This window comes from Fopius arisanus, unplaced genomic scaffold (assembly GCF_000806365.1).
Source record: "Fopius arisanus strain USDA-PBARC FA_bdor unplaced genomic scaffold, ASM80636v1 scaffold00039, whole genome shotgun sequence".
Classification (NCBI taxonomy): domain Eukaryota; kingdom Metazoa; phylum Arthropoda; class Insecta; order Hymenoptera; family Braconidae; genus Fopius; species Fopius arisanus.
In genome coordinates this window covers 506,022-529,859 of record NW_011887778.1, presented here as the reverse complement: position 1 = coordinate 529,859, position 23,838 = coordinate 506,022, and the positions used below count along the sequence as shown (strand labels likewise).

Genomic DNA, 23,838 nt, shown 5'->3' with positions numbered 1-23,838 from the left:
TGGGTTATTTAGTTGTAATAGTTGTGGGTAAATGCACTTGAGCTCCTCGGTACAACTTGAGGGTTTTCTCCAAGTGGGTAAATAAAAAGAAGGTACGAGAGGTAGGATGAAAGTGTTCAAAAGTCTTACCATCAAGTCCGTCGACCGTTTCAGGTGGATTGTGGTGCTCAGACGGTTCCATTCCTGGTACACCGTCACTGAGAGGCCCCACCGCCGGTCCACCATCTTCCGCTAACACTCCGATTGGATGACCCTGGGGAAATAATAAGTAATAGGTGAGAAACTACAGGTCACATCAATTATCCTCTGAGAGAAGAACCAACACTCGAATTTTGTAGGTATCAATTATTTATTGGCATTGTATTCTTACATTTGATTCATCTTTCATAGATTTTTTTCTTTCTGATATATTTTGGTATTCTTTTTCAATTTCAACGTGCAATAATTATCTGCTGTAACGGTAGAAATATATTTGTAGTTTTCTTTTCTGTCTTAGAATTTAACAGGGTAACGGTTTTTCTCAATTATCATGAGAATAAAAATTCAACGAAAAAATATTAAAATTTACTTTGAATATTAAAGACAGTAACTGATTTTTCAGTTGCATAAATTTGTTGTTCTTTAAAAATTTATATTATCAATGCACTGGTGAAAAATTTGGTGGTGGAAATTTTCAGAGACAGTGCATTTTAATTATCCATTTTTGGAAATTTTTTCATTCGGTTTTCATTCAAATCGAAATTGAATAAAATCTATTTGTATTTATTTTATTTTATTCTTATTAAATAAATAAATCGTTAACGGATTTTTTAGCACGAAAATGCCGACGAATAAATTGTATGAGTGTCTTTAAAACGAAAAGGCGCGTAAACAAAACGCAACTGAAGTGAGGAAATTTTGCCGAAACGAATGACGAATCAGCAACAAAAACAAAAACACGAAGGTTTTGTAATTTATTCACGTACGCGTATTTGAATGTCGATTTGATCAAGGCCTTAATTTTTATCATTCAGCAAATTCCTCATCCGATTCCTCGGTCAACCCTTCCGAAACGCTCACTCTCCTAATTCAATATTGCACCCATCATTCGAATTTAAACTTTCCCGTACAATCATAAATCTAAAATTATAAAGTAATCTCAATTTTAAATCCGAGATAAATCATTTGCATGTTGAAAATTAAGGCACATACAGTACTCGATTGCTCACACATTGAACACAGTTTACCTGAGGCAAGAGTTGTACAAAAAAAAAATACAACTCAACACAAAAAAAAAATATCGACTAGCTGCACTTGAAACTTAAACCGTGAAAAAGTACAAAAAGCCATAAATGCAATAACAGATAGAAATAAAGAAGAAGGGATTATCTACATAAGGAAAAATTAACAGTTTCCCTGATTTTCAAAAAACCAGTTCTTCTGCATCTACTAACTTCCCTATTAACAAGAAAATTAACTGTAAAGAAACATGTCCTCTACGTGAAGTAGACAATAGACAAGATAAAAATTTTAGTGGCACGGTTGTAACGTGGATTTATCACAACTGAACTTCTCGGTATTGTCACCAAGAAAGACAATATCCCGACAAACTAGGCGATTTATACACACGGAAACATGAAACTAGTAAATAGACGTGCAAGATGGAGGACACAGGAGGTATGTATCCAGAGAGAGAGGAAGAGAGAGAGACAGAGAAGCCCTTTAGTAAACTTGTCAGGATCAAAGAGAAGAGGTCCATCAAAATGATATTCCACATATCTAGGATTGGCCCGAGTGAAAACTATAACCGCAGCCCTTTGTCTCGTCCTCTTTGGAGACACATATATTGTGTGCCTTGCATTTATCATGATGATTAACAATCTCGAGACGAAAATTTCCATTGCCAGCGGCAAAGGAGGTGCGTATCTCCGGTACCGTGGCACTCCATTTTCTGCAGTATTTACAGAACATTAAATTTGATTGCTCATCATACTGCAGCCACGGATAAATATCAAGCCACGATGATTTGAATCTACCAGTCTTCCTACCCGTTTGCATTGGCCGCTGTATATTGCCGCACAATGTCGATTGTATTACCGATATTCCCTGTCTAAATCCATCAATACCCATTGACTTCGATCCAATCGTACTATCGTCATTATAAATATTGTAACAACTCTCGGTATTTCGATTGCAATAGGGATTATCTGGTATTCTAAAGGCTCTATCATACGCATTGCAATCAATTTTTTGAATTGTATTCTTAATGGGCCTTATACGCTTGTCGTAGTACTCCGGTGACATATCGAGTGACATTGAACCTCCAGCCATGATTGTACTCTCGCGACTGTTTTGAAAAGAAGCCGCGCCTGCTGGACGTTCCGGTTGTCTCATTAAGCTCTGTACATCCATTGTTTCATCATTCTTCCCATCTCCCTGAACATCCCACTCCACACTAGTCTGTCAACAGAGAAGGAAAGGATGTGTGTTTAATTCAACACATTCTCAATTGTCTTTTCTTTCACGATTTATTCAAATATTTCCTTCAACACTTATCGTGTCTTTTTTTTCAATCTCTCTTCTCTTTTTATCATTTGACATTTATAACAATCCCTTCCTTTCAATGTTTCGACTCAGTATATTGCGGGACATCGTTCACACCCTGAACGATGGGAGTGGTTAATGAGCGATGAATCGAATGGGAAGATAGCGTTTTTTTTTTTTCGGGGGGGAGTTTTTTTCTTTTTCGTCTCTTTGAAACTGGAGACGATGGGGAAATGATAGTGGCGCTGTCTCGTACACCTACCTAGGCCTGAATGTTTAGCAAAAAAAAAAGGGGGAAAAACTGGTCGCAGGGTCGACTGTTGTAGCGCAACCTTCCGTGAATGCTTACACAATCACGTCATGTGGTCGTGGGGGCTTTGAGGACTTGTGAAAATGCTTTGAGGATAATTGTCTGTCACCAGACGATCGAAATTATGGATGGTGAAGACGATGTGGATATTTCGAGTCATGCAAAACTAACTACTGAGAGGAATTTGATGGCAATGCAATGATTTTTTGCACTGTTTCACGTTTTTCACTGAATATTTATGGTGGGAGTATTGCAAGTTTGTAATGAGTGACATTCTCAATTTTCAGATTACACAACTGAATCTTCTCCCATAAAAATTCAATTGAAATTTCCAACAGTGCAATGTTTCTACGAGAGTACAGAAAAAAATAGTAATCACTTATTTGAGTGATTAAAACTAGATTATTCAGATGAGTGACAAAAAAAATAACGACAATGTCAAGTGCTCATGCAGTCGTGTTAACACAATTGTTATTCAACTTACAGGTAGTGAAATGTTTTCATGAAACTCAGGCATGTGATCGAGCTCTTGTTTTATAGCCGCCTGTGCCTGCGACGACGGTGACATTGTCCTACCCCCATCCTCTGCATCGCCGCCTAGTGTATTGTTTAACTTTGGAATCACTGCGGGACTCGATTTGTAACTACATTGAGATGACGCCTGCAAAAAAAAAATTAGCAAACACATGCCATGATTTAATTGTTTCAAACAATTGTTTAAAGTACAAAAGAAAAATCAATCAGGAGCGATGAGTTCGCGGGTAATAAGTCGATAGGACTAATGAGTAACTTTTCAAAGAATTTCATTTGAATCGACGAGAAATAACGAGTCTTTTGTAGAAAACTCTTTCAATTTTCATTTGCATTTCCATACAAAAGGGTCTTGACAAAAATTTTACAATCTCTCCTAAATTGTGAAGCATTACTCCAGAACTCGATTTACGAACAAGTCGACTTTATGCCTTTTAACTAAATTATTTTTAGTCATCTTTTTGTTTGTCTCTTTCGACGGGGAATAATAGCTCATGAACGTTATGTTGAAGCGGTAAAATTATGGGACAGCTGATGTGATAAAAGGCAACGATGTATAGGAAATTTGTACCAGTCCAATTCCCAAGGTCGTGCGAAACGTTATTTGAAGAGCTGAGTAATCAGTCATTCGTTCATGTCTCAACGGGTATACGAATTGGTAAAGATAATAATTAGCATTTATATTTAGGTGCGAAAGCAAATAGACGTAATGAAAAGTTGCAAAGGTTGAGGTTTGTCCGATGGAAAAAAAAAAAAATTCAATAGTTCGAGCGGTTAAACTTTCCACAGCATACAGCGATGCCATCTGAATGCTGTGGCAGTTGCTAACATCATTGTTTCCGTTGGCAGACTTTTCAAGGACACCAGGTACTACAAATCCAGTTGGAATAAAAATAATTATCATGCCTGCCCATATGCGAGGCCGAGTGAAACGGAAGAAGAGACAAAATAAGAGGAGCGAAAAAAAATTGAAATGAGAGAAAAAAAAATGACTAAAATACACTGCCTCCCAGCTAAATAATATTCGCGGAGAAAGGGACTGTACTCGTAAAAAAAAAGGACGAAAATATGTCTGACTTAACGCACGAAGAATCCTAGACCAAATCTAGGCCAAATGAGATGGATATTAGGACCGGTGGGTGAAAGTTTTTTGAAAGTTGGCGACGAAAATTGAAGGACTCTCTACTAAGGGGCAATATCCAGTGACTTTATCAGGATAGACAAACTGGGTGTCGAGATAAGAAAATCGTCACTGATATTTTTCCGTTGAGACTTTGTACGAATTTTCGAGCCAAGGGCAACCAACAAAAATTAATCAAATTCCTCAGGTGTTTGTAGGCTCGTCAAATTGATTAGGATCTCCCCAGGATCATGCGTGTTCATGTGAATAAAATCATAATCCCCGCGGTAATGAGATTTTTATACCGATTAATTAACACACTTGAATCTAGTCTCTAATTAGTTAACAGATGTGGCACAGGGTTCAGTGGATTATTAAATGCACTGCGTTAAATAAATACAATTCCAATTAAGCTGAGGAGATTCACTATCAGGTGGCATTCTATTCGGTGAGATCCCTTCAGCCTCAACTATTAATATCAAATCCTCTATTTCCATAATCTCACACTGAGAAAATATAATAAAATTCAGGTAAAGATGTTAATATAATTTTGCACTTTTGGTAATTATTTTGGATGAAAACTTGGGATGTGAACGAAAAAAGTAAAATGGGACTCATCTCATTTTGGTCTTGACTACCGAATATTGCCGTGAATTTTTCTCTGCCCAGACAATGAGAAAAAAATGTACATCCACAGGATGAGCACCAATAAAATCGGACAATTGTAGTGCAGCAATGGTTCAATTTACATGAATATGTTTACGCATGCCTATTAATATTTCGGAGTCACGTGAATGAAAATATGATGTCACATGGCCAAACATCGCGAGGAGCGCGTGTCCCTCGTCGAAAAAAAAAATGAAATAATTAATCCTATGATATATCGTACCTGAGAGTCAGACAGGAACCGTTCGCTGGGCGGTCCAGTGAGTGAAACATCGTAATTTCTAGATATTTTTCGTTTCCTGTTTTCAGAATGTGGCTGTAGGTTAGGTGAATCACTCTGCCTAACATTGCTCTGTGTCTCAGGCTCTGGTGATGGGCTCCTCTCCTCGATTTGATTATTTACACTATTATCGGTCAATCCACGTATCTGTAACGCCTCAGCTGTCTTCAGGAACATTGGTAATAGATGTTGGCTAACATTAACCTCTCCTTTATACATAAAATGCAGCAGTGCTTTCATCTCCGTATCTTTGACATCCTTCAAAAATATTATCGGATGAGGATGGGTATTTTGTAGAAATACATTCTCAAAATATGGACTGCACGCTGATAATATCGTTTGATGTGCTTTGAATTGTTTTATGTGCGTCTCATTAACGCAGGCAAGTGTAACGTCACATAGTGCTTCTCTTGCCAATAGTGAGCTGAGTACGTCCGTCAAGTTGGCCGGATGATTGTTCCACCGAAGGCAATACTGCTGGTCCATCTTGTCTATCGCCAATCCCGTCCCTACAACCAAACTTACTGAAGTTCCACTTGTATTAAAATAAAGACACTTTGATGTTTTTATTTACTCCAACCCCCCAGCCCACCCCACCACCACCACCACCATCCCCAATCATAAATTCACACTTATTGTGGATATAACCCTTAGACCCTGACTCGCACGTTACTTTTATCTATTTATCTCCTTCCGTTCCCCTCTCCCTCCTTACTTCGAAAAACTTGGCTGCTTCTTCTTCTCTCTTTTTCGCTCTATATTCCTATCTCTCTCGCTCTCTATCTCACTATCCCTCTTTTTCTAGTCACTGTACAAACAATCTCCTTCTTTATTTTATAAATTTTGAAAAACACTGTGCTCACGTCTGCCAATGATTATCGCTATTGTGAGAGGACGGGCCAGGCCCAAACCCAGCCAGCTGTAATATTTTCCCTCAACTATCCACACCGTCTCTAGGCCCACTCTACGCTTCTGCAAATGTGCCACATTGCAGTATAACTGTAAAACCCTTCAGGGTTCACGAGCCGCTACTATACGTGCCAAAAACATTTTTTCGCATAACCTCATCAACGCTTTTTCTAGTCCCCAACAACAATATATCAATGATGCACAATAATACTGGGTTACAAACCTCGGATTCGCCCCTGGGTTTAATATTACGACTCGTCTAATGGGGGAAGGGGGAGGGTATTTATCGTTGCACACATGAACACATTTGAGTTTAGGTTAGAGGGATTATTGCGACGCAGTTACTGGAGCAACTGCAATTTTTTTTCTCTCACACACCCACGTTATTTACAAAATTTTTCACCGTTCCGCGTTGGTTGGGAGGGGGGAGGGGGGGTTGGAGCGAGGGAGGGAAAAAATGAAAATGGTGGCGGGTGATTTTTTTTTTTTTCGTTTTTTTTTTTGGTGAGAGTGGAGGAGGAAAAATGGAGGAAAAAAAAATGTTGTTAATGCGGAGATAATGTTTTCGGCACTGTCAATATTCGCGATGCTTGGGCGCCATTGTCGGTCGTGGTTCTATGGCACACGAGACTCCACACAAGCGAAAATGTACTATTTGTTGACGAGGCGACGCCAGACGCCGAGTATTCTCTCGTTGCCACGGCGTGCTACTTCGATTTATTCCCCTCTTGTCCCCCATAGAATGCCCCCCCTTGTTCCTCTCCTGCCCCCTCGCAACCTTTTTTTCCCCCTGAGTATTTACCGTGAAATGAGAAATTTTTTTTTTTCGTTTCTATACCCCACACCACACAGTACACTACAACTCACTGGCTCTCCGTGTTATGGTTATTTATATTGTTTATAGTCGGGTAATGATTACTCACCTTTTGCAAACTTTTTGCCATTACAACGCCACCCAACCCTTAATGTCCACTGCCATACCAATCTGCCAATGCCTACGGCCTTATTTTTAAAATACTTTTGACCTTCGTGCATCTGCCGTGTGGCGGGCGACGGACAGACGATTGCTCTCCTACTGGCTGACAGCGTAAACTCAGTGCTGTCGGCGCGTGAAAAAGTGCCGCGCAATTCAAACCCTTGAATTTGTGCGTCGATGCATTTCCCGGGTATTCGGTATACGAGCACTTTTAGTATCGCGCGTGACAAATAATGCATTACACCTGGGTCATTATCAATCACCATTCTTGACAGTTATCTGTCAATTTTTTATTCTTTTGTAATAATCTTCAAGGTGGAAAAAAATTCGATGCCACTGCACGTACGGCTGATTTCGAATTCTTCATGTTTTCCTTTCGTGAAAAATGTTTGAGATATTTGCGAGATCTCCGCGGTGTCTTTTGTTCACCCACTTTTTCTTTCGTTTTTTAAATTATTTGAGGTTCTCTTTTTTAAGGTTTTTATCGGTGGACTTGTTGACTCACTTTTCTCGTGGCTCTGCGGAAATTTCGGGGTTATTTGGAGGGTGGAAGGCATTTGGGTTATGGGAGATTTTAGTCGGTTGTATTTACTCGGATTCGAATGTGGATTTAGTGGTGGTCTGGGCGGAAATTCTCGGAGCGCTCATCGATTTAGATTGGGAATCCAACGGTGGTGGGTAAATACGAGGAGGAAATCCTTTTATGGCGTGTAATACCGAGTTTTTTTTTTGGTAATAACTTTGAAGAGTTCGAATAAACACTGGAAAATTTTAGGCGGGATAAATGAAACGTGGAGCCTCGACTACTGGCCGTCAGAGTTCGCTGCCATTTGGAGGCGCGACTCCTAGAATCTGTCTCATTTCACTGGCAGTGACGGCTGTAACTTTATTCAACACTTCCTGTACCAACTCAACATTGCTGGCACCCCGTGTTTTCCCGTAATCACGTTATCCCGAGACTGGGTATGAACACTAAATCAATTACCCGAGTTGGTCACTACAATTTTTTTTATTATTTTATTACTGTACTCTGTCGTGTGGTCGCGCGCTGATATTTGGAAGCAACATTGTAATTTCATTTGTTAGTTCACCAAGAATTCAAAAAGAACAGTAATTCCCGATACTGTATTTAATGAGATAATTTATGGACAATGGAACGGAAATTATAATCAATATGGGGAGAATAATTTAATGAAAAATGTTGGAAAATTGTTTGCGGAATTTTCTCACGATTATAAAGGACCAGTCTGATGACTGGATTTGATGTGATACTCGTGCATCACTCGCATATCAACCAGAACCTAACGAAGAGGAACATGAAAAAATAAACAATCCGAAATGATTGAATTTTCATGGGAAAACTTCGAAATGTTTTTTTTTGCTCCAATCGTCGAAAACTCTGTTACCGAGTCAATTGACATTTGTCATCGAATAAAGTGCCAATTCACCGGCTAATTGCAATACGCGTCCTACACTCCAAAAAGCCTCTACACAAACAACAGAGAACGATTCATTGTTTATTTTTTCAATGTGTCCTAAAAGAATTGAAACAATGGAATTCAGACTCAATAATAGAAATATTTTTTGTCGGTATAGAAATATAATGAAAGAGTCCAAATCATAACAACAAAAGTGATAGTGAGTTGTATCGCAGTATTGATAAATACTTATGAAGTCGATTGTATCGATGTGTCTGGCAAATAAAATGAATACATTGGACCAATAATTTTGGACAGAGATGATCCACGAGCTTTTGTACTGGACTCCTGCCAATTTTCCATTCAGGTGGGGATGAAATTTATTATTCGAATGGGATTTACCGCAGATCTACCCCCGGCAATCACTGGTAATTCTATAGAATTTTCGCGTTATCAAAAAGCCCTGGATGCATTTCCAAATGGTAATTGCAATTGAAGAGGCTAGAGGCAATTGATATAGTCCAGAGATGGAGTGAATTCAGCGGGGATCAGTTCAATACTGGCTGCTCGTTGCTAAAATTTCACCCTCGTATGGCTCGCTTAACATTAACAAATGATAATTAGCCCCGTGAATCACAGAGCTCGTCATACCATGGGTGAAATTAATTTTACCACTCGTGAGAGGGCTAAAATCCAGCGCTAATTCTTTTTAACGCACGGGGCTAATCGAGTAAAGTTGTCATTAATTGGAATTGCAGGTGAGGCTAAGTCTATTGAATTTATTCAATTTATGCGCTAGGAGCATTTTCAGAGAAATCCTGGGGCTAACAGGATGAATTGCGGTTTTGCCGTTAAAAGTGTTGAATATTTTCAGCAGATTTTATTCTGCAAATTTTTCGCTCCACCAATTAATAATTTCACGTGTACTTTTGTATAAATTTCACTACAGCTCACGGAGAGATTTTCTCGATCTTTTTTATGTAATTGAATTTTAAATATTCCTTGGATTCTCGATGAGAAATACTTCAACAGCTGTTGCTCCAAATTCACTCCAAAAAATTTCCAAAATCATTATCAGCTCTTGCAAGCGAATTCCGACCTCATCTGCACCTATTTTCCCATTTTCTCTCGTATTTTATTATCACCCACTGCAGAGCGGAAAAATCGAGAGGGGAAAAAGAGGGAAGTATTTCTCGATCGATAGTTACGAGCGATTTGAGCCGTCAATTCAGTTTGCCGCGCGAATTCCGGAATATTGACATGTACCGTGATTTCGAGTCGAACGGTAAACTGAGGGATTTGACAAGAGCAAAGTGGAAAAATACAGTGGCCCCTGTATCCTTCCCAAGAGGAGATTGCGTTCTGGAGTTCAAAGCAAAGTGTTTGACTTTTTCTCAGTGAATGCACTCAAGGGCAGACGATCTCCAGTGACTCAGAGGTCCCACCACTGCTCCAATAAATCGCTCCACCGATTTCCCGAATTTACTCTATGGAACTCCAATTTTTGACTGTTCAACCAGGATTTGGGGAGCTGGGGAATTATCGGGGACAACTTCCAGGAAATTCTTGTGAATTCAATTCACGAAAATGATTGTAAACAGACGGGATATTCCCGCGCTTTAACCTTGACCGATGAGCGCTCCAGAATATCAGAGCCCACGTCATATAGGGATCGATACAAGATTATTTCCGACTGGCACTTGGAACATTTTTTTAATACCCATTCCACATCTCTCACATCTTCAATGTTGATCTTCCGGTGCAGACCGATTGCCCCAATCACGTCCCTAGATTGTCATTTTTCTCCCAGATGATTTTTTAATAAAAACCCACGGTCCCGGGATTCTTTACGTAAATTGACCCGCAAAATAATCGATTAGCGGTAATGATCTACCGATAATGCGAATAATTAGGCGATGAAAAAGCCGAAAAATCGTCGATAAACTGATAATGGAGAACAGATCTCGTCTTCATTGTTGTGATAACAGCATATAAAAAAACCAACACGGTAACCACAAATGCAAGTGGTGACCGCATTGTTACCTGGGTTATGAGAATTCGTGAACATGAAAAGAGGCTCGATGGGGCCACAGGTGGGCCACTGTCTCAATCCCCCAGCAGATTGTCAGCTGGACGGACTCTTCGGTTGTCAATTCTTCCAGACGTTGATCTTCTTACGATAAACTCACTGATCGACCCAATTACCATTCAAGTTCATAACAATCAGTAATCTCGAAAATGAATAATAAAAATGAAAAAACCGCACAAACAGCACAAGTGAATTCGTCAAGATAAATTCTCTAGATCCCGCAAAAGAAAAATAAAATCATGTAAAATAGGTATCGACGATTAAAATAGAATATAATAATAAATCGAGAATTGGATGATATATCGGATATTAATAGCACAAATGGATTAATGAAAATGGAGGAAAAAATCAGGTGTTATCGTTTGACTGACGTTTTCCCGACGGATAGCGTTGCGCGACTGACGACAAATGTTTCACTCACCGGAGGGTCTACTAGTAAAACCCGAGTGGATGCAGTTTATACAGTAGGGTTGTATGCTGCACGGCTACATCCCCCCGTAATGAATGCAGCAAGCATGTGCGCGAGATTTTATGTTGACCACCACCACTGGTTATCGACGCCGTTGGTTCGGCGCGAACGTCTACCTCGTACAGAGGGATATACATCCCTCTTCATCGTCCCTCCCCGGGATGCACGTGCTGCCCTACACCTCACCCTCCATCCCTCTCATGCACATTTAGCCTTGCGCAATGTACAACCCCTCTCGTTGTTACCAGCCCTCACCACCAATCCCTCCTCCATCTCCCTCTCCCCATCGAAATCCTCTCCTCTGTACCTCATTTCACCTCTTTACACCCGTCGACTTCACAGACTCCACCAACAATCCACCCACCTACACCTCTGCACCACTGCACCTCTGCACCCCTGCACATCTGCACCTATGCACCCTTGCGGTTCCACCCCCACCCGAAAATTCACTCGGGACTTTACCGGGGGGCGTCCCTCCTCGTGTACAACCTGCGGAGAAAAAAATATATATATGCATTCACAGCCCTCTTTCTCCTCGCGTGTCCATCCCTTCCTGGTGATGTACACCAGTCAACAACAATCCGCTGATACATTCGGCACTCAACGTTTCGCACGTGGATACACCGGAAGCCAATCCCTCCTTCAATCTCTTCCTTCGGACAAATAAACTCCCCTCTCGATGAAAATATCCCACTCTTTTTAGTCACTTCGGGATGGGGATGTCGAGTTGTGCCTGTGGGAATGGTAATTTAACTGGATGCTACCGGATTATTCGGGTTTGTCTCCGCGGAATCGGGAGACTTCGAAGAAAATCGACGTGCCTGGTAGAAGGACAACTGTAATTAATTTAATGTGCTAATGAATAATTTATGGTCAGATCATTTAAAAAAAAAAGGATAACTCAGCTTGGAATTATTCGTCGAATTTGTTTACTGAAAACAAACGGAAAATTTCTAGAATCAGAAGATGATATCGGGAATGTGCAGAATGCCACTGAATGTCTGAGTTTTTCCAGGACTTTTCCTTCATTTTCATCCTTCGGGCTTTTTTTTCTGGGTACCGGGTGGAATGGAACTGGAAAGCATCGGGGCATGCAGATATTTTACCGAATGTCTCTATGAAAGTTCTCGGGGCGAAAATGGGATATCTTGCGAGAGGTAGAAAATCGGTTTACGCATTACTTTGGGAAAAGAGTCGGGGGTAATGCAGTGGGAGAACCTTTCCAAATTTCTTGGGTGAATTCGACGTGGTATTCTTCGGGGAAGGGTTGCGATGTGGAGGTATGAACCTGGGCATGTGCCTGTGCACTACTAAAGGGTTGAATTTTGTCGACATCATTGACAAGTCCGATTTTCCACAGGTATTCTCATTTTTTTTCCAAAACAAGACGTGAGGGAATTGCATAAAAATTTCCAGGATAAAAAATGGAAAAATCAGGGTTTCAGAAGTAATTCAACAAAAAGTGTGAGTCGGAATTGAATTTGCACGAATCGTCAGGTGAATTCTACAATTTGTTCCGTACAAATTAACTTTTAAATGAATCCTCATTTAGTGAAAACTTCCCTCCGGGCGCTGGATTTTTTTTCACACCGTTAGAAAATTACTCTTTAAATTTCAAGTAATTTTAAAATATCCGAAAATGTTCGGGACGAATAATTTAATTCCTATCACTTCTGCTATTGATAGATCAATCAATTTAACATTGCAACAATGAAAATTGTGAAAAATCGTAAAAATCATTTTTGTATTGTATTTCGCATTTTCCCTTGTAGTTCGAAAATTTCTTGAGGAATTTCTCACAAACTGGTATCAAATTTATTGCTAAATTTATTTTGTGGAAAAATCCATAAATCCTTTGATGTGATAGATTTAATGATAAAATCCGATGTGAACCGATCGTCTTTCAGAGGAAATATTCTCGGTGGGGAAAAAAAATATTAGGAGAGGATTTTTGCAGTGAAGGGAGTTGTCGAAAAGACGATGAGCGACTGGGATGGAGGAAATGGGTTTACCTGGCGTTTGAAGCCGTGGAGAAGAGCCCACGACCCGCGTCTTCTATCGCTCCTTGTCTTTGCTCAGGGTGCATTGTATTTGGTGATTCCATCGGAGCGCCAGACGTGGAGATACAGTATTTCCCTCAAACCTCCTCAAAGCCAACGGCGCCGGGGGGTGGCTGTGGGTGGATGTGGGTGGTGAACCGTGAGGGAGTCGCACATCCACGGAATTCAATGGGGCCTCCTGGAACTCAGTGGGCCATAGACTCATGGTACCAACACCACCAAATCCCTCAGCTATTTACCAAGCCCGAGCTAAACCCCAATCGATTCAATTAACACCACATTTTACGGATTTCTCTTCAAATTATTAGACTCACACTGAGAAAAAAAATTTCCAAATTGAAAGAAAAATTGATTAACTAATAAATGAAATTTATCAATAGTGAAATATATTTGATAATATTGAATGGAATAAATTTTTTGGAAAGGTAGAATGGAAATTTTGGAGTTGAATTGTAAATTTACTTGTAATATTTCCATTTGGAACATCTATTTCTCCTCGATTATTCGTGAATCAGTCTCTCGGAGTATTAACCACTGGCTTTTCAGGGGTGTTCGGTGAATTTGAAAGGAAAAGAGTCGGACGTGCCAGAATAAAAAAGAGTAGGTAAATATTTTTTTCTCGGAGAATGGATAAGTGTCAGATCCGGGAAAAACTGACTTATTCGCAAATGCATTTCCTCAAGGTTTTTTCGCAATCCGAAAAAAGGGGCGCTCTCTCATAAGTGGCCGAGTTGGCTTCTCTCCTGAGGTGAAATTCCACGGCAAAGTACCTTTCATCCAATTTATTTCGTACGTTCGTATTTCCACTGCCATATAATGTATTTGGAAAAATTGTTACCAGGGATTTCTGTGGTTGTTTGCGGCACGAGTTTGGATTTAATAAACTCCATGCGAACTCTGGGGGTATCGTGACACTTATACAAGTGCCAGTGGTGTACTTCAACCTGCCAACTGCAGTCCAACAACTCTCAAGTGTTCTGAAAGGGGAAAATGGTTTTTGGTACCAAGAAAATTGGCCGATCATTATTTTTCACTGGATCTCAATCCTCCCCTCAATTGTATTAAAAAATTACCTTGAAATTACAATTTTTTCCATTTTTTTTTCTCTCATCAGGATCGTCCCAAACCCAATTTCATGGAAATTCATGAAAAAAATAGTGAGAGTGTTGTCCCTTTACACTCCATTCTCCTCCAGGGACTATCTATTTATTTATCTATATTTGAATTGGTATTCTCCCAAGAGTGCACAAGGGCGAGGCCATTGACCTGGAAATCCCATCGCTGCAGTGAATAGAAGGTGAAAAATATTTCCCTAGCAACTCAATAGAGTGCATAATACCAGTTGCCGGATTTCCCATGGATACCACTGGGGCTGTTGACTTATTGATATCCATGTAGGTTTTCATATTGAGCAAGGGATAGCCAATTTCTTCGATCCAACACCCGACGTTGGAGCACTTTCCGTCAACCAGAGATGACTGGAGGATCGGTGGATTCTCCCGGCAATCAGGAATTCTCTCGGTGTGGGTTGAAGGCAATAAAATTGACGAGGAACAGAAAAGAGCTACCAGAGTCGTTAATTTCCTCTTCGTCTCCGGACGTCTCATCTCCCGCGTCTTTGCCGTGTCTTCATCGCCCATCAAATGTCTTCTTTCTTTTATCCCTTCGGTGGGGGTGGGGATAAATCAACCCCCTATCCAACATCTCATATCGGAAACTATCCTCTTCTGATGCACCAACTCGATGGTTTTATGCACCACCTCCATCACTATTTTTCCTCCTGGTGCATCGAAAAATACGAGTGCTCATTCCTCCTTCTTCATCCCGAGGTACCTCCAAGCGCATGACATTTATTCCTACGTCTTTTGCATCGGTCTTTTACCCCTGAGTTAATATACCCGAGGTCCTGGGAACAGGGGCCACGACTTTTTCAACGGCTTCTTTCTGTATTTCTCAATTTTTAGAAGCCCGGGGGATGGGCACGTCGTTCGTCGAGAGAAAAGAAATTTCTTACTCGCAATTTTTTACACAGCATGGATGAAATCAACTCGGATGACTAGGACAGTTGATTTTTCTTCCTTCTGTCTCAAAAATATTTTCCAAATTTCCCCGGGTACTTGTCCCCTGAGGAATCGTTGAAGACGAAAATAATTATCGAGACTCCTCACTTATTTGCAGTTCACTCGAGCACTCTTAATTACGATACTTGAGGCGGAGTAATGGCGAAACAGAGTGGAGAATTGAAACGAAAAAGAAAATGAGAGAATAAAATCAGTAAAAAATTGAGATGAGAATGAAAGAGATGTTTGAAAAGTGAAAATAGAAGAAATCTTGGACATCTTTATTAATATACCTTCCCGGAGCTGATGTGGATTGGATGTTTCACAAAGGAATGAAGGAATGAACTCTGGGTTGAGTAATCAAGTAACTTTGATATATAGCCGGGGGTGGATTTATCATCTTTTAATTCTCATTTCTATCTCACCTGGTATGTTAAACTCCTTGGTGGTCTCATCCTGTCAAAAGAATGCCGGACAAGCTCGTGGGAGACGTTAAATGGAGGTGGGTTACGTCGTGTTGGGTATCCTTCATAATTCAGGGTTACGGATGTCGTCTGGAGTGGTAGGAAGTTGTCACGTCCTTGTCCGAGACGTCTACTTCAGGGAGGAAAAGCATAAGCGTGATATGTAGGTCGGTTAACGTGTGACAAGACTTTTTGGGTTCATAATACCGGATCCAACGGTGGAGCATTCCACTGAATATCTGGATGCTGTGTGAATGCTGTCCTAAATTTATTTAAATCATCCACCGGTTTTTTTTTATTTTTACACCCCAAAGGGGCACGACAAATTGGTAATTCTCAATTGCTCATTGACGCTTCATCGACAAATCAGTCAATTCCGCGGATATTCGCGGATCAACGATAAGTGGTGATTTTCAAGGTGATTCAGATTCCGAAATAATAATCGGTGAAAAACGGGTCATGTAATCAACCCTCTGGGCAAAGTATCTGCCTCGTGCCTCGAATAAGTCCATAAATTAAATATCCACACCTCGACATTCTAATTAAGCCCCACCCTTGAAACATCTCATTACCCATTTAATTCTCGTAGATCACCTTACACATTTAAATGACACGTTGACGATTGCAGATTATTAATAAAAATAGACTATAATTTCGTTCGATTTTTGCGTTAAATTATTTTTTTTTTCTGAAGATAACTGGGGGATAGCTTATGGGGATGAGCTGTTGAAAATCTGACATTGTGCCACGACCTACACCGAAGCCATTGAGAGGCTTGTTGAGGGTGGTGATGTGGGCCTACCCCAATATCGTCTACCTAACCCTCATCCATTTATTTCAGTGGGGAAGGAGTATACGAAAGGCAACAGGAAGAGTGGAATTTACTCGGGGTATGAGAATGTGCAAGTGGAAATGGCCTGAAAATATATCGTCCCAGAGAGCTGGGGGTACGATAAAGAGGCGAGAGGCCGGTGGGTGGGTGGGTGAATGGGTGGTTGGATAGTGGGTGGTGTACACGTGTCGAGGGAGAGCGAGAGGAAGTCCTGACGGAGAGGGCGACAGAATGCGCACGGGAGTCGTGGAATAGAGAAATGGGGTGTGGGATAAAGCGTGAATGGGGTGGCCAGGGGTGGAGCTACAAGTGGTGATAGATGAGGCCAAATTGTCGTTATTATCCGGTTACAACGAAGATAAATTGTTTGCACTTGTGTGAATCACGAACGGTGGTTAATTCTCGATGTGAATTATTTTTGACATTCGGCATCGGTTTGGAGCATCAGTTACAGGGACTCTATTTATTTTCATATTTATTCAAGGGCTCCACTTCTCGATTTTCAAAGGAGATCTTCACAGCCTATGAAATTTTTGCCACATTATTTCTCCCACAATATTTTATTGTATTATAGTTTTGGGGAATTCGATTGCAAAAAATAGGGGTTTGCTGTAACGTGGGGGTAAAATTCATCTGATGATTCAATGTGAAATTACGGGAATTATTTATTCATATATTTTGTTGAGTGCGTTGGGAATGTGTGTGTGGCCCGAGGGTGTTTTCACAGCCCTGACGGAGACGTCGTGACGTCGCAACGTATGTGGACCGTTTTAGGGCTTTTTGTGATCGATCGCCCTGTATCCAGGGAATGCCAGGGTGGGACACTCAATATTCATGGAATTGGTTCAGCAATAATCAATAAATTGACATGCAGTTGCAGATTGCATGGACAGGGTGGATGATGATTAAATTGACGGGCGGTCACATGTCTTGAAAGCCCCGCAAAAATCAGAATTTCATACCGAACGATCGTAATAAAAACGAGCAGAATAAAATGGAAAAAAGAAATTACGCAATTGAGAATATCAACAATAACATTCGTTCAATAATGGATGAAATACTAAAATAATTTATCGAGAAACTAATAATCGAAACGTTTTTTTACTTTTTTTTATTTTATTTTTAGAAAATTCGGTTAAATCAGGTCGAAGAATTTTACGAGTCCTCGCAATTATCCTTTCTCTCGTCGATTTTTAATGCAGTAATTGTTCTAGGATGGAAAACAATTGTTTTAAGGTTGTGGAAAGGGTGAGCTCGGGTGAGGGTTTATTTTAGTTGGAAATACTGGAGACTGTCTCGTGATGGGAAAACTGAAAATTTACGATGACTGGATTTTTTGAGAGTCTTTCGGCGCCAGCAGGATTGCCCTGCCCTCCAGGATTGTTTCACGTCTCGGGATGGAATATGCTGGAAGTTTTGGGTTTATGTAGGTTAAAGCACGATGGGATATATCGACGATAATATCATCCCTTGGTTTCTTCCCTCCAGCCACCATTTCGTCCAGTCCTCCAGTCATTGGCCAAGCTCGATCCCACAGATCTCCCATCGTTTATATACCTCCATTTATTTTACTCCCGCTATTCCCTCCCTCCATTCCCTCCCTCCATTCCCGAGATTTCATTTCACTCAGAAAAGAAGGAAAAAGGGTCGGGAATGATGCTCGAGGAAAACAAGAGCTCACCGAGTTATTTTTTGGCTGAATCCCAAAAACCGTTTCATTCACATAAAATTGGGCGATTCGCATAAAAGTGAATACTTCATGGGTGGAATCGAATCGGTATCAATGACGGGGGCGTGTCGGGATGAAAAATCGAGGAAATACTTTGAGAAACTGAATTTACGATTTTTTTTTCATGATCTCCTGAAATATTTAATTAACAGAATTTCTGTAGAAAATTTTATTAATAAAATATTATTCGGTCCATTCACTCCCTGACACCAAAAATATGTTCAAATTTTCATTGCCGATTTTTTAAAATTATTTTAGTGATGAATATGATGAATTATCGTATATTTCTATCGCGTCAGTCGTAAGATTTTTTTACGGCGACGATTTTTCTCATTCACCCAATTTTTCACTTTATCCACAGACTCTCCTTGTTTCCCATATTCGACTGCACATATCCGTTGACAATTTTCATTTTTCGCGCCGACGGGACGACTTTTTCCCCCGCACTTCGTTCGTTAGCTCGTGAATAAATAATCGTCGGGGAACGCACCAAAGCCGATAAAAATTTCAATCGGTGGCTTTACCGTACTATCCATGCCTCCAACCACTGCCATCTCATCACACTAGCTATACCACTTTTTTTTTTATTCGCACTCTTTTATGTTGGTTTGTTCAACCCCTATATGTGCTCCCTTCTCTGCTTGTCATTCCACATTCGCACCAGTGGCGTTGTCACCCGCTCAAATGACGAATAATTCATCAATCCCATTCTACCGAGACCATCCTGATTTACTCAAAAATTAAAGACCATTTCATTTAATATTTCCCTCGACCGTTTTACTTTCGTCGGCATTACCAACCCTTTAATTATCACTACTTGCATTAATTATCTAATGACTTTGTGGATTCGGTCCCAATCAATCAGCGAAATCGATTTTTTTTAAAACAAACCGATGAGACAAATTTTCTCAAAATTTCTCCCATCACATCATCCTCATACACACTCAAAACTTCTGACCCCGGGACAATATCGAATCATCTTCACGCCCTTCCCCATCATTTCCCAAAACACGTGTTTTACCACCCCTGTCAGCTACTCCATAATGTAGGTCACGGGAATTGAATTTAGAACCTCAGCGTGAGGAGAAAGGGAGGATCCAAGTTACTTCAGCCCCACACCCAATATCAGACACATGTTTCACACAGCAGAGCATCTCCATTTTACTCTCGTGTAAGTGAACACTATCGGCCAACGTTAGTGTCTGGATGATATCGACTATAAACCGAAAACAGAGAACAGGACACTGTCCCTATTTCGGTCATCCTCCAAGGAGACTAATCTTCACTAGTAATTCAAGTGCTTGAAAATCATTTATTTTACGAAAAAGGGAAACCATCTGCACTGAATTTCCCAGTTCTCTTTTATTTCCCCTAATAATTTATAATAATCAATAAGAATCAATCAGCAATAAATTTGATTATATTTTATTGATTTTTCTCAGGAAATCTGAATTTTCGGTGGGACTTAAACATTAGACAGGGAATTTTGGACAAAATTTATAATATTGAGTGTTAATGAATATTTATTGGGTCATATCCAGTGTAGCAATAATTGGGGCATGATTTTTATTCGATTCTTACTATTGACGGACGGGGTGAGGACATTTTTCCGCGATTTTCAAGCATTTCCGGGGAGAATCGTACGGGAAAATACAGCAGCTGACCTCAGGATTCAGCAAGTGCTTTTTCCCATAAACTCACTTTGCATGTGTTCATCTCAGCAGTTTCCTCCCAGTGGTGAGCAAACTGACGAGTTCGAGTATCATCTCCCCTTCTGTAAAGGAGGAATACGCAAATACGGTAAACTTTTATGATTTAACCTATTCAAGGATACTCAGTTTGCATATTATGATATTATTTCCATGCTACCCGGAGATATCAGATTTTTAGATCCATGGCTTCCTGGATAAGGCCCCTGGGACTACAGCGACGGGAGCTTTCCATTGGCACCTTAAAAGAGAAGTTCGCCAATTTTGAAAATAAAAACGACAGATTGCAAATGCCACAGGCGAGGGTATTCTGGAGCAAAAGCTGAACCAGGGGATGATTCCTAAAAAAACTTTCCCCACAACTTCCAACAGATCGATTTTCCCTTTTATTCTTACCTCTCGAAAAAGAGGTAATTCAACTGAGAGTGACGCACTTACCCTCTGTTCTGGGCTAGGTATATTGTCGGGACGAGATTGCACTGGTGGAATACGTCGAGCGAGGATCAAGTCCCGGGCAGGAAGTAATAGCCCGGCGAGGGTGAGGACGAGAGAGGGGTTAGAATTTTTATGGATAAATCGATGCTGCAGAAGTTGCTACGTGAAACTCCCCATTCGTTTCAATGCCGGGGCAAAATGGCTGGTGGATATCATAAAAATTGTTTGGATGCAGTCGCAACAGCTACGAGATAACTCATGGCATTTTACTTTATCGGGAATAATGTAACTGTGAAAACGTGTGTGTAAGCGACTTTGCGCTGTACTCGTGACCTTGAGTGCCAGCAGTAGCCTAGACCTTGCCCACTCTTCTACAATCGCCGTAGAAAGTATAAAATTCAATCTCCAGGTTCTTTTTTTACTCTCAATAATCTGGAGCGAGCGGTTGTTTGTCGGTGGTCGTTGGTCCGGAAAAATATCTCATGCGTTTATTAATTATGGGATGTTGACGATGATGATGGGCACCAGGAAGTCGGGGACGTCGGAGAAGTCAGAGAAGTTGGAGAAGTGGAGAAGTTTCAGAAGTCAGGAGAAATGATTGAACGCTTTAGAAGGGTCTGTACTCAGGAGAAACACTTGTCCAGGCAATTGTCTCTTTTTATCACCTGCGGTGAAGAATTCCTCTCTCTTGGTTTTCCCTCACTCACTTGGCACTCACCGTTGAACCGGCACATGTCGCTGGGGAATCATAACGGATCTTATGAGCCGCACCTAGACCCGGATGGTAAGCCGCATAGCTTTGCAATCCTTTTCTTACTTTCTTTTTTTTTTTTATCTCCTCTTCTCCTGGTTCATTTTCCCCGGGGACGATGCGCATCGCCAATCGCCAGCCCACTGCCCTCTCCCGGAGTTTCACTCAAGCCTCGTGCATATCGTAATTAGCTGTTAATTGAAACTCGAGAAGACAATACCTATGACCTGGCACTCCTTATTTTTCTGGCGAACCGAGACCTTCCGGGATCATTTTGCAAAAATTATTTCGCTCTTTGCAACACCGGGGAAATTCAATTCGTGTTGAATATTCAAGTTATTTCAATTTTCAGGCTTCGATCCGGGAACAATCGAATTGCATTCGATATTCGGTTTTTATTGAAAAATCAATTTATTTAAAAAGTCGGATTAATGGTAAAAATTTCAATTTATTTTCAATTAAAAGTTTTCATTCGACAAAAATTTGCACAAGACTCAAAATTTTCGAACCATTGAATAATGAGAACGTAAAAGCGGGAAACATTTTTTCACGTCAATCCATTCCGAAATTCTGGAGAAATCTCCAGAATCCCAAAAAAATTCTCCAGAAAACACAAAATGTGAAGATATTGGTAACAACTCGTTTATAAATTTTGAAGATGAATATTTTTTTGATGTGACGTTACTTAGGAGTCCTTTGTCACCCCACCACCGATTGCTCGTTGCGTCGAGCCTACGATTGGCTGAATAAAGAAAACAAAGTTTCAAGGGGAGACGCGTAGGCTTTTGTTTCTCCCTCGTGCCATCGTGCCGGTGACCGGCATTCAGTCAACATCAGTCTCGATATTAATGAAGTGAATTTGGTATTTAGACCATGTCGATTGTACAGAAAAAACCGAGGAGAACAATCGTGAATCGACAAGCCTTCCACGACCATGAGCACGGCTGCATCGACGTCAAGATAAAGAATATTTGTTGCATCTTCTGTAAAAGAACGTTCGCTATCAGAGGTATGTGGCGTTTATGGCGTAACAAAGGGGTACATTCGACGTTTTATTCTTGTCTTGGGGAGGGGATTCAGAGCTCTTTGTCAATTTTTACTCGGAAAATATCACGTAAATTCTTCGGATTTTTACTAAGGGGTTTTTCTCGTATTAAATTCGGTTAGACGTGGGTTTTTGCTGGATCTCAGGTGTTTGTTTTGGTTTCGTGTCGCCAGTCGTTCTTGGAATTAGACCGCTGGGAAATGAATTTGATACGATTACATTTGGAATCATCTGGGAACAAAGGAGGTTTCATCTTGTTTCTTTTGTCTGTCATGGATTTTCTTTATGCGTTATCTTCATTTTTTGCTGTACGATTCCTGAACGAAATGAATTATTTCTATTCACGGAAAATATCAACCGAATTTATTTCTGTTAATCAAGGGGAAGCCGTGACCATTACTCATGTCTTATTTACCTCAAGAATTTAGAAACAAAAATTTTTCGCGGTCGAATAAATTCATGACAAGTCCTGTAAGACGATTTTTTTCTTTGTGTGAGGGAAATTGGCGATGTCTCATTCTAGATGAGACATTATTTATTCTCTGAGGAGTTATTTTGAGTTTTCAAATGGAATTGTTTTGCAATCTGTCTTTTAGACTATGAATTGGGAAAGCGTGTGATGCCCTTGACTCGATCATGTGGTCACGCAATTTGCGATACGTGCTCGAAAGTGCGAACCCACGAGGCCTGTGTCATCTGCAAAGATACACCACCAGAAGTTGCCAGCAATCAAATAGCTGAACCACCGCTCAATGTTTACGCTATGGGGCTGTTGAATATCCACAGATCGAAACCGAGATACAGTAACGAGCCTAGGATGAATTTCGAGAAGTCACTTAGGACAAAGGCACAGCAAACTATTGTTGCTGAACGCTGTCATGAGTGTGGGGAAGTTGCAATGGTCAAATGTGTACAGTGCAAACACATATACTGCAAGAGCTGTTTCGGCAAGGTAAATGTTTTTAATTGATATTTTTTCAGAGACTGAATTAATGAATTGGTCAAAGAGAAATCCATTTTTTTCACCAATGCATTGGTTTCTATTTTATTCTCATCGTCTCTTCAATTTTTGTTGTATATCAGGTGCACGTCTTCAAAACGAATAAAGACCACACAATGGCGTCACTGGATGCAGGACTGGCTGGTTTAGTAGTTCTTCCAATTTTCTGTGACGAACACAAAGACCAAAAGTTCAAGCTCTGGTGTGAAAACTGTGAAGAGCCTTCGTGTCAAGAGTGTGGCTTTGAAATTCATCGTGCCCATACTGTTGTAAAACTCAAGGAAAAGGTAAATAAAAAGAAAAATCTGAAAATCAAATTGTTTCTACATTATAAAACTCATTCAATTTTATTCTAAATATATTTCCAGAATCGACAGCTGCTGGAGGAGTTCAAGGAGGCGTACAAAAACGTGGCAGAGACGTTCCTCTACACCAGGAATTCCAGAAGGGTGAGTGATATTT

At 40.4% G+C, this 23,838-nt stretch overlaps 2 protein-coding genes across 15 annotated transcripts in view; one reads left to right on the top strand and one right to left on the bottom strand.

Moving 5' to 3' along the window:
• The window catches only part of fru (fruitless), a 33,340-nt gene extending 25,924 nt beyond the window's left edge, over positions 1-7,416 (bottom strand). The window contains exons 1-4 of one of the 13 annotated variants that reach the window (XM_011304824.1): positions 7,263-7,412; positions 5,374-5,954; positions 3,318-3,494; positions 130-253 (exon numbers count right to left, since the gene is read on the bottom strand). In XM_011304824.1, coding sequence (XP_011303126.1) covers positions 130-253; positions 3,318-3,494; positions 5,374-5,954; positions 7,263-7,374 — 994 coding nt within the window. In that variant the 5' untranslated portion in view covers positions 7,375-7,412. The other 12 variants (XM_011304825.1, XM_011304828.1, XM_011304829.1 and 9 more) reach the window with 12 other exon arrangements.
• Positions 7,417-21,280: 13,864 nt separating this feature from the next.
• Positions 21,281-23,838, top strand: part of qin — a 75,763-nt gene continuing 73,205 nt past the window's right edge. The window contains exons 1-4 of one of the 2 annotated variants that reach the window (XM_011304814.1): positions 21,281-21,364; positions 22,973-23,328; positions 23,460-23,663; positions 23,745-23,825. In XM_011304814.1, coding sequence (XP_011303116.1) covers positions 21,313-21,364; positions 22,973-23,328; positions 23,460-23,663; positions 23,745-23,825 — 693 coding nt within the window. In that variant the 5' untranslated portion in view covers positions 21,281-21,312. Of the gene's footprint in view, positions 21,365-22,151; positions 22,341-22,972; positions 23,329-23,459; positions 23,664-23,744; positions 23,826-23,838 lie in introns of those variants that run through there. The other variant, XM_011304813.1, reaches the window with a different exon arrangement.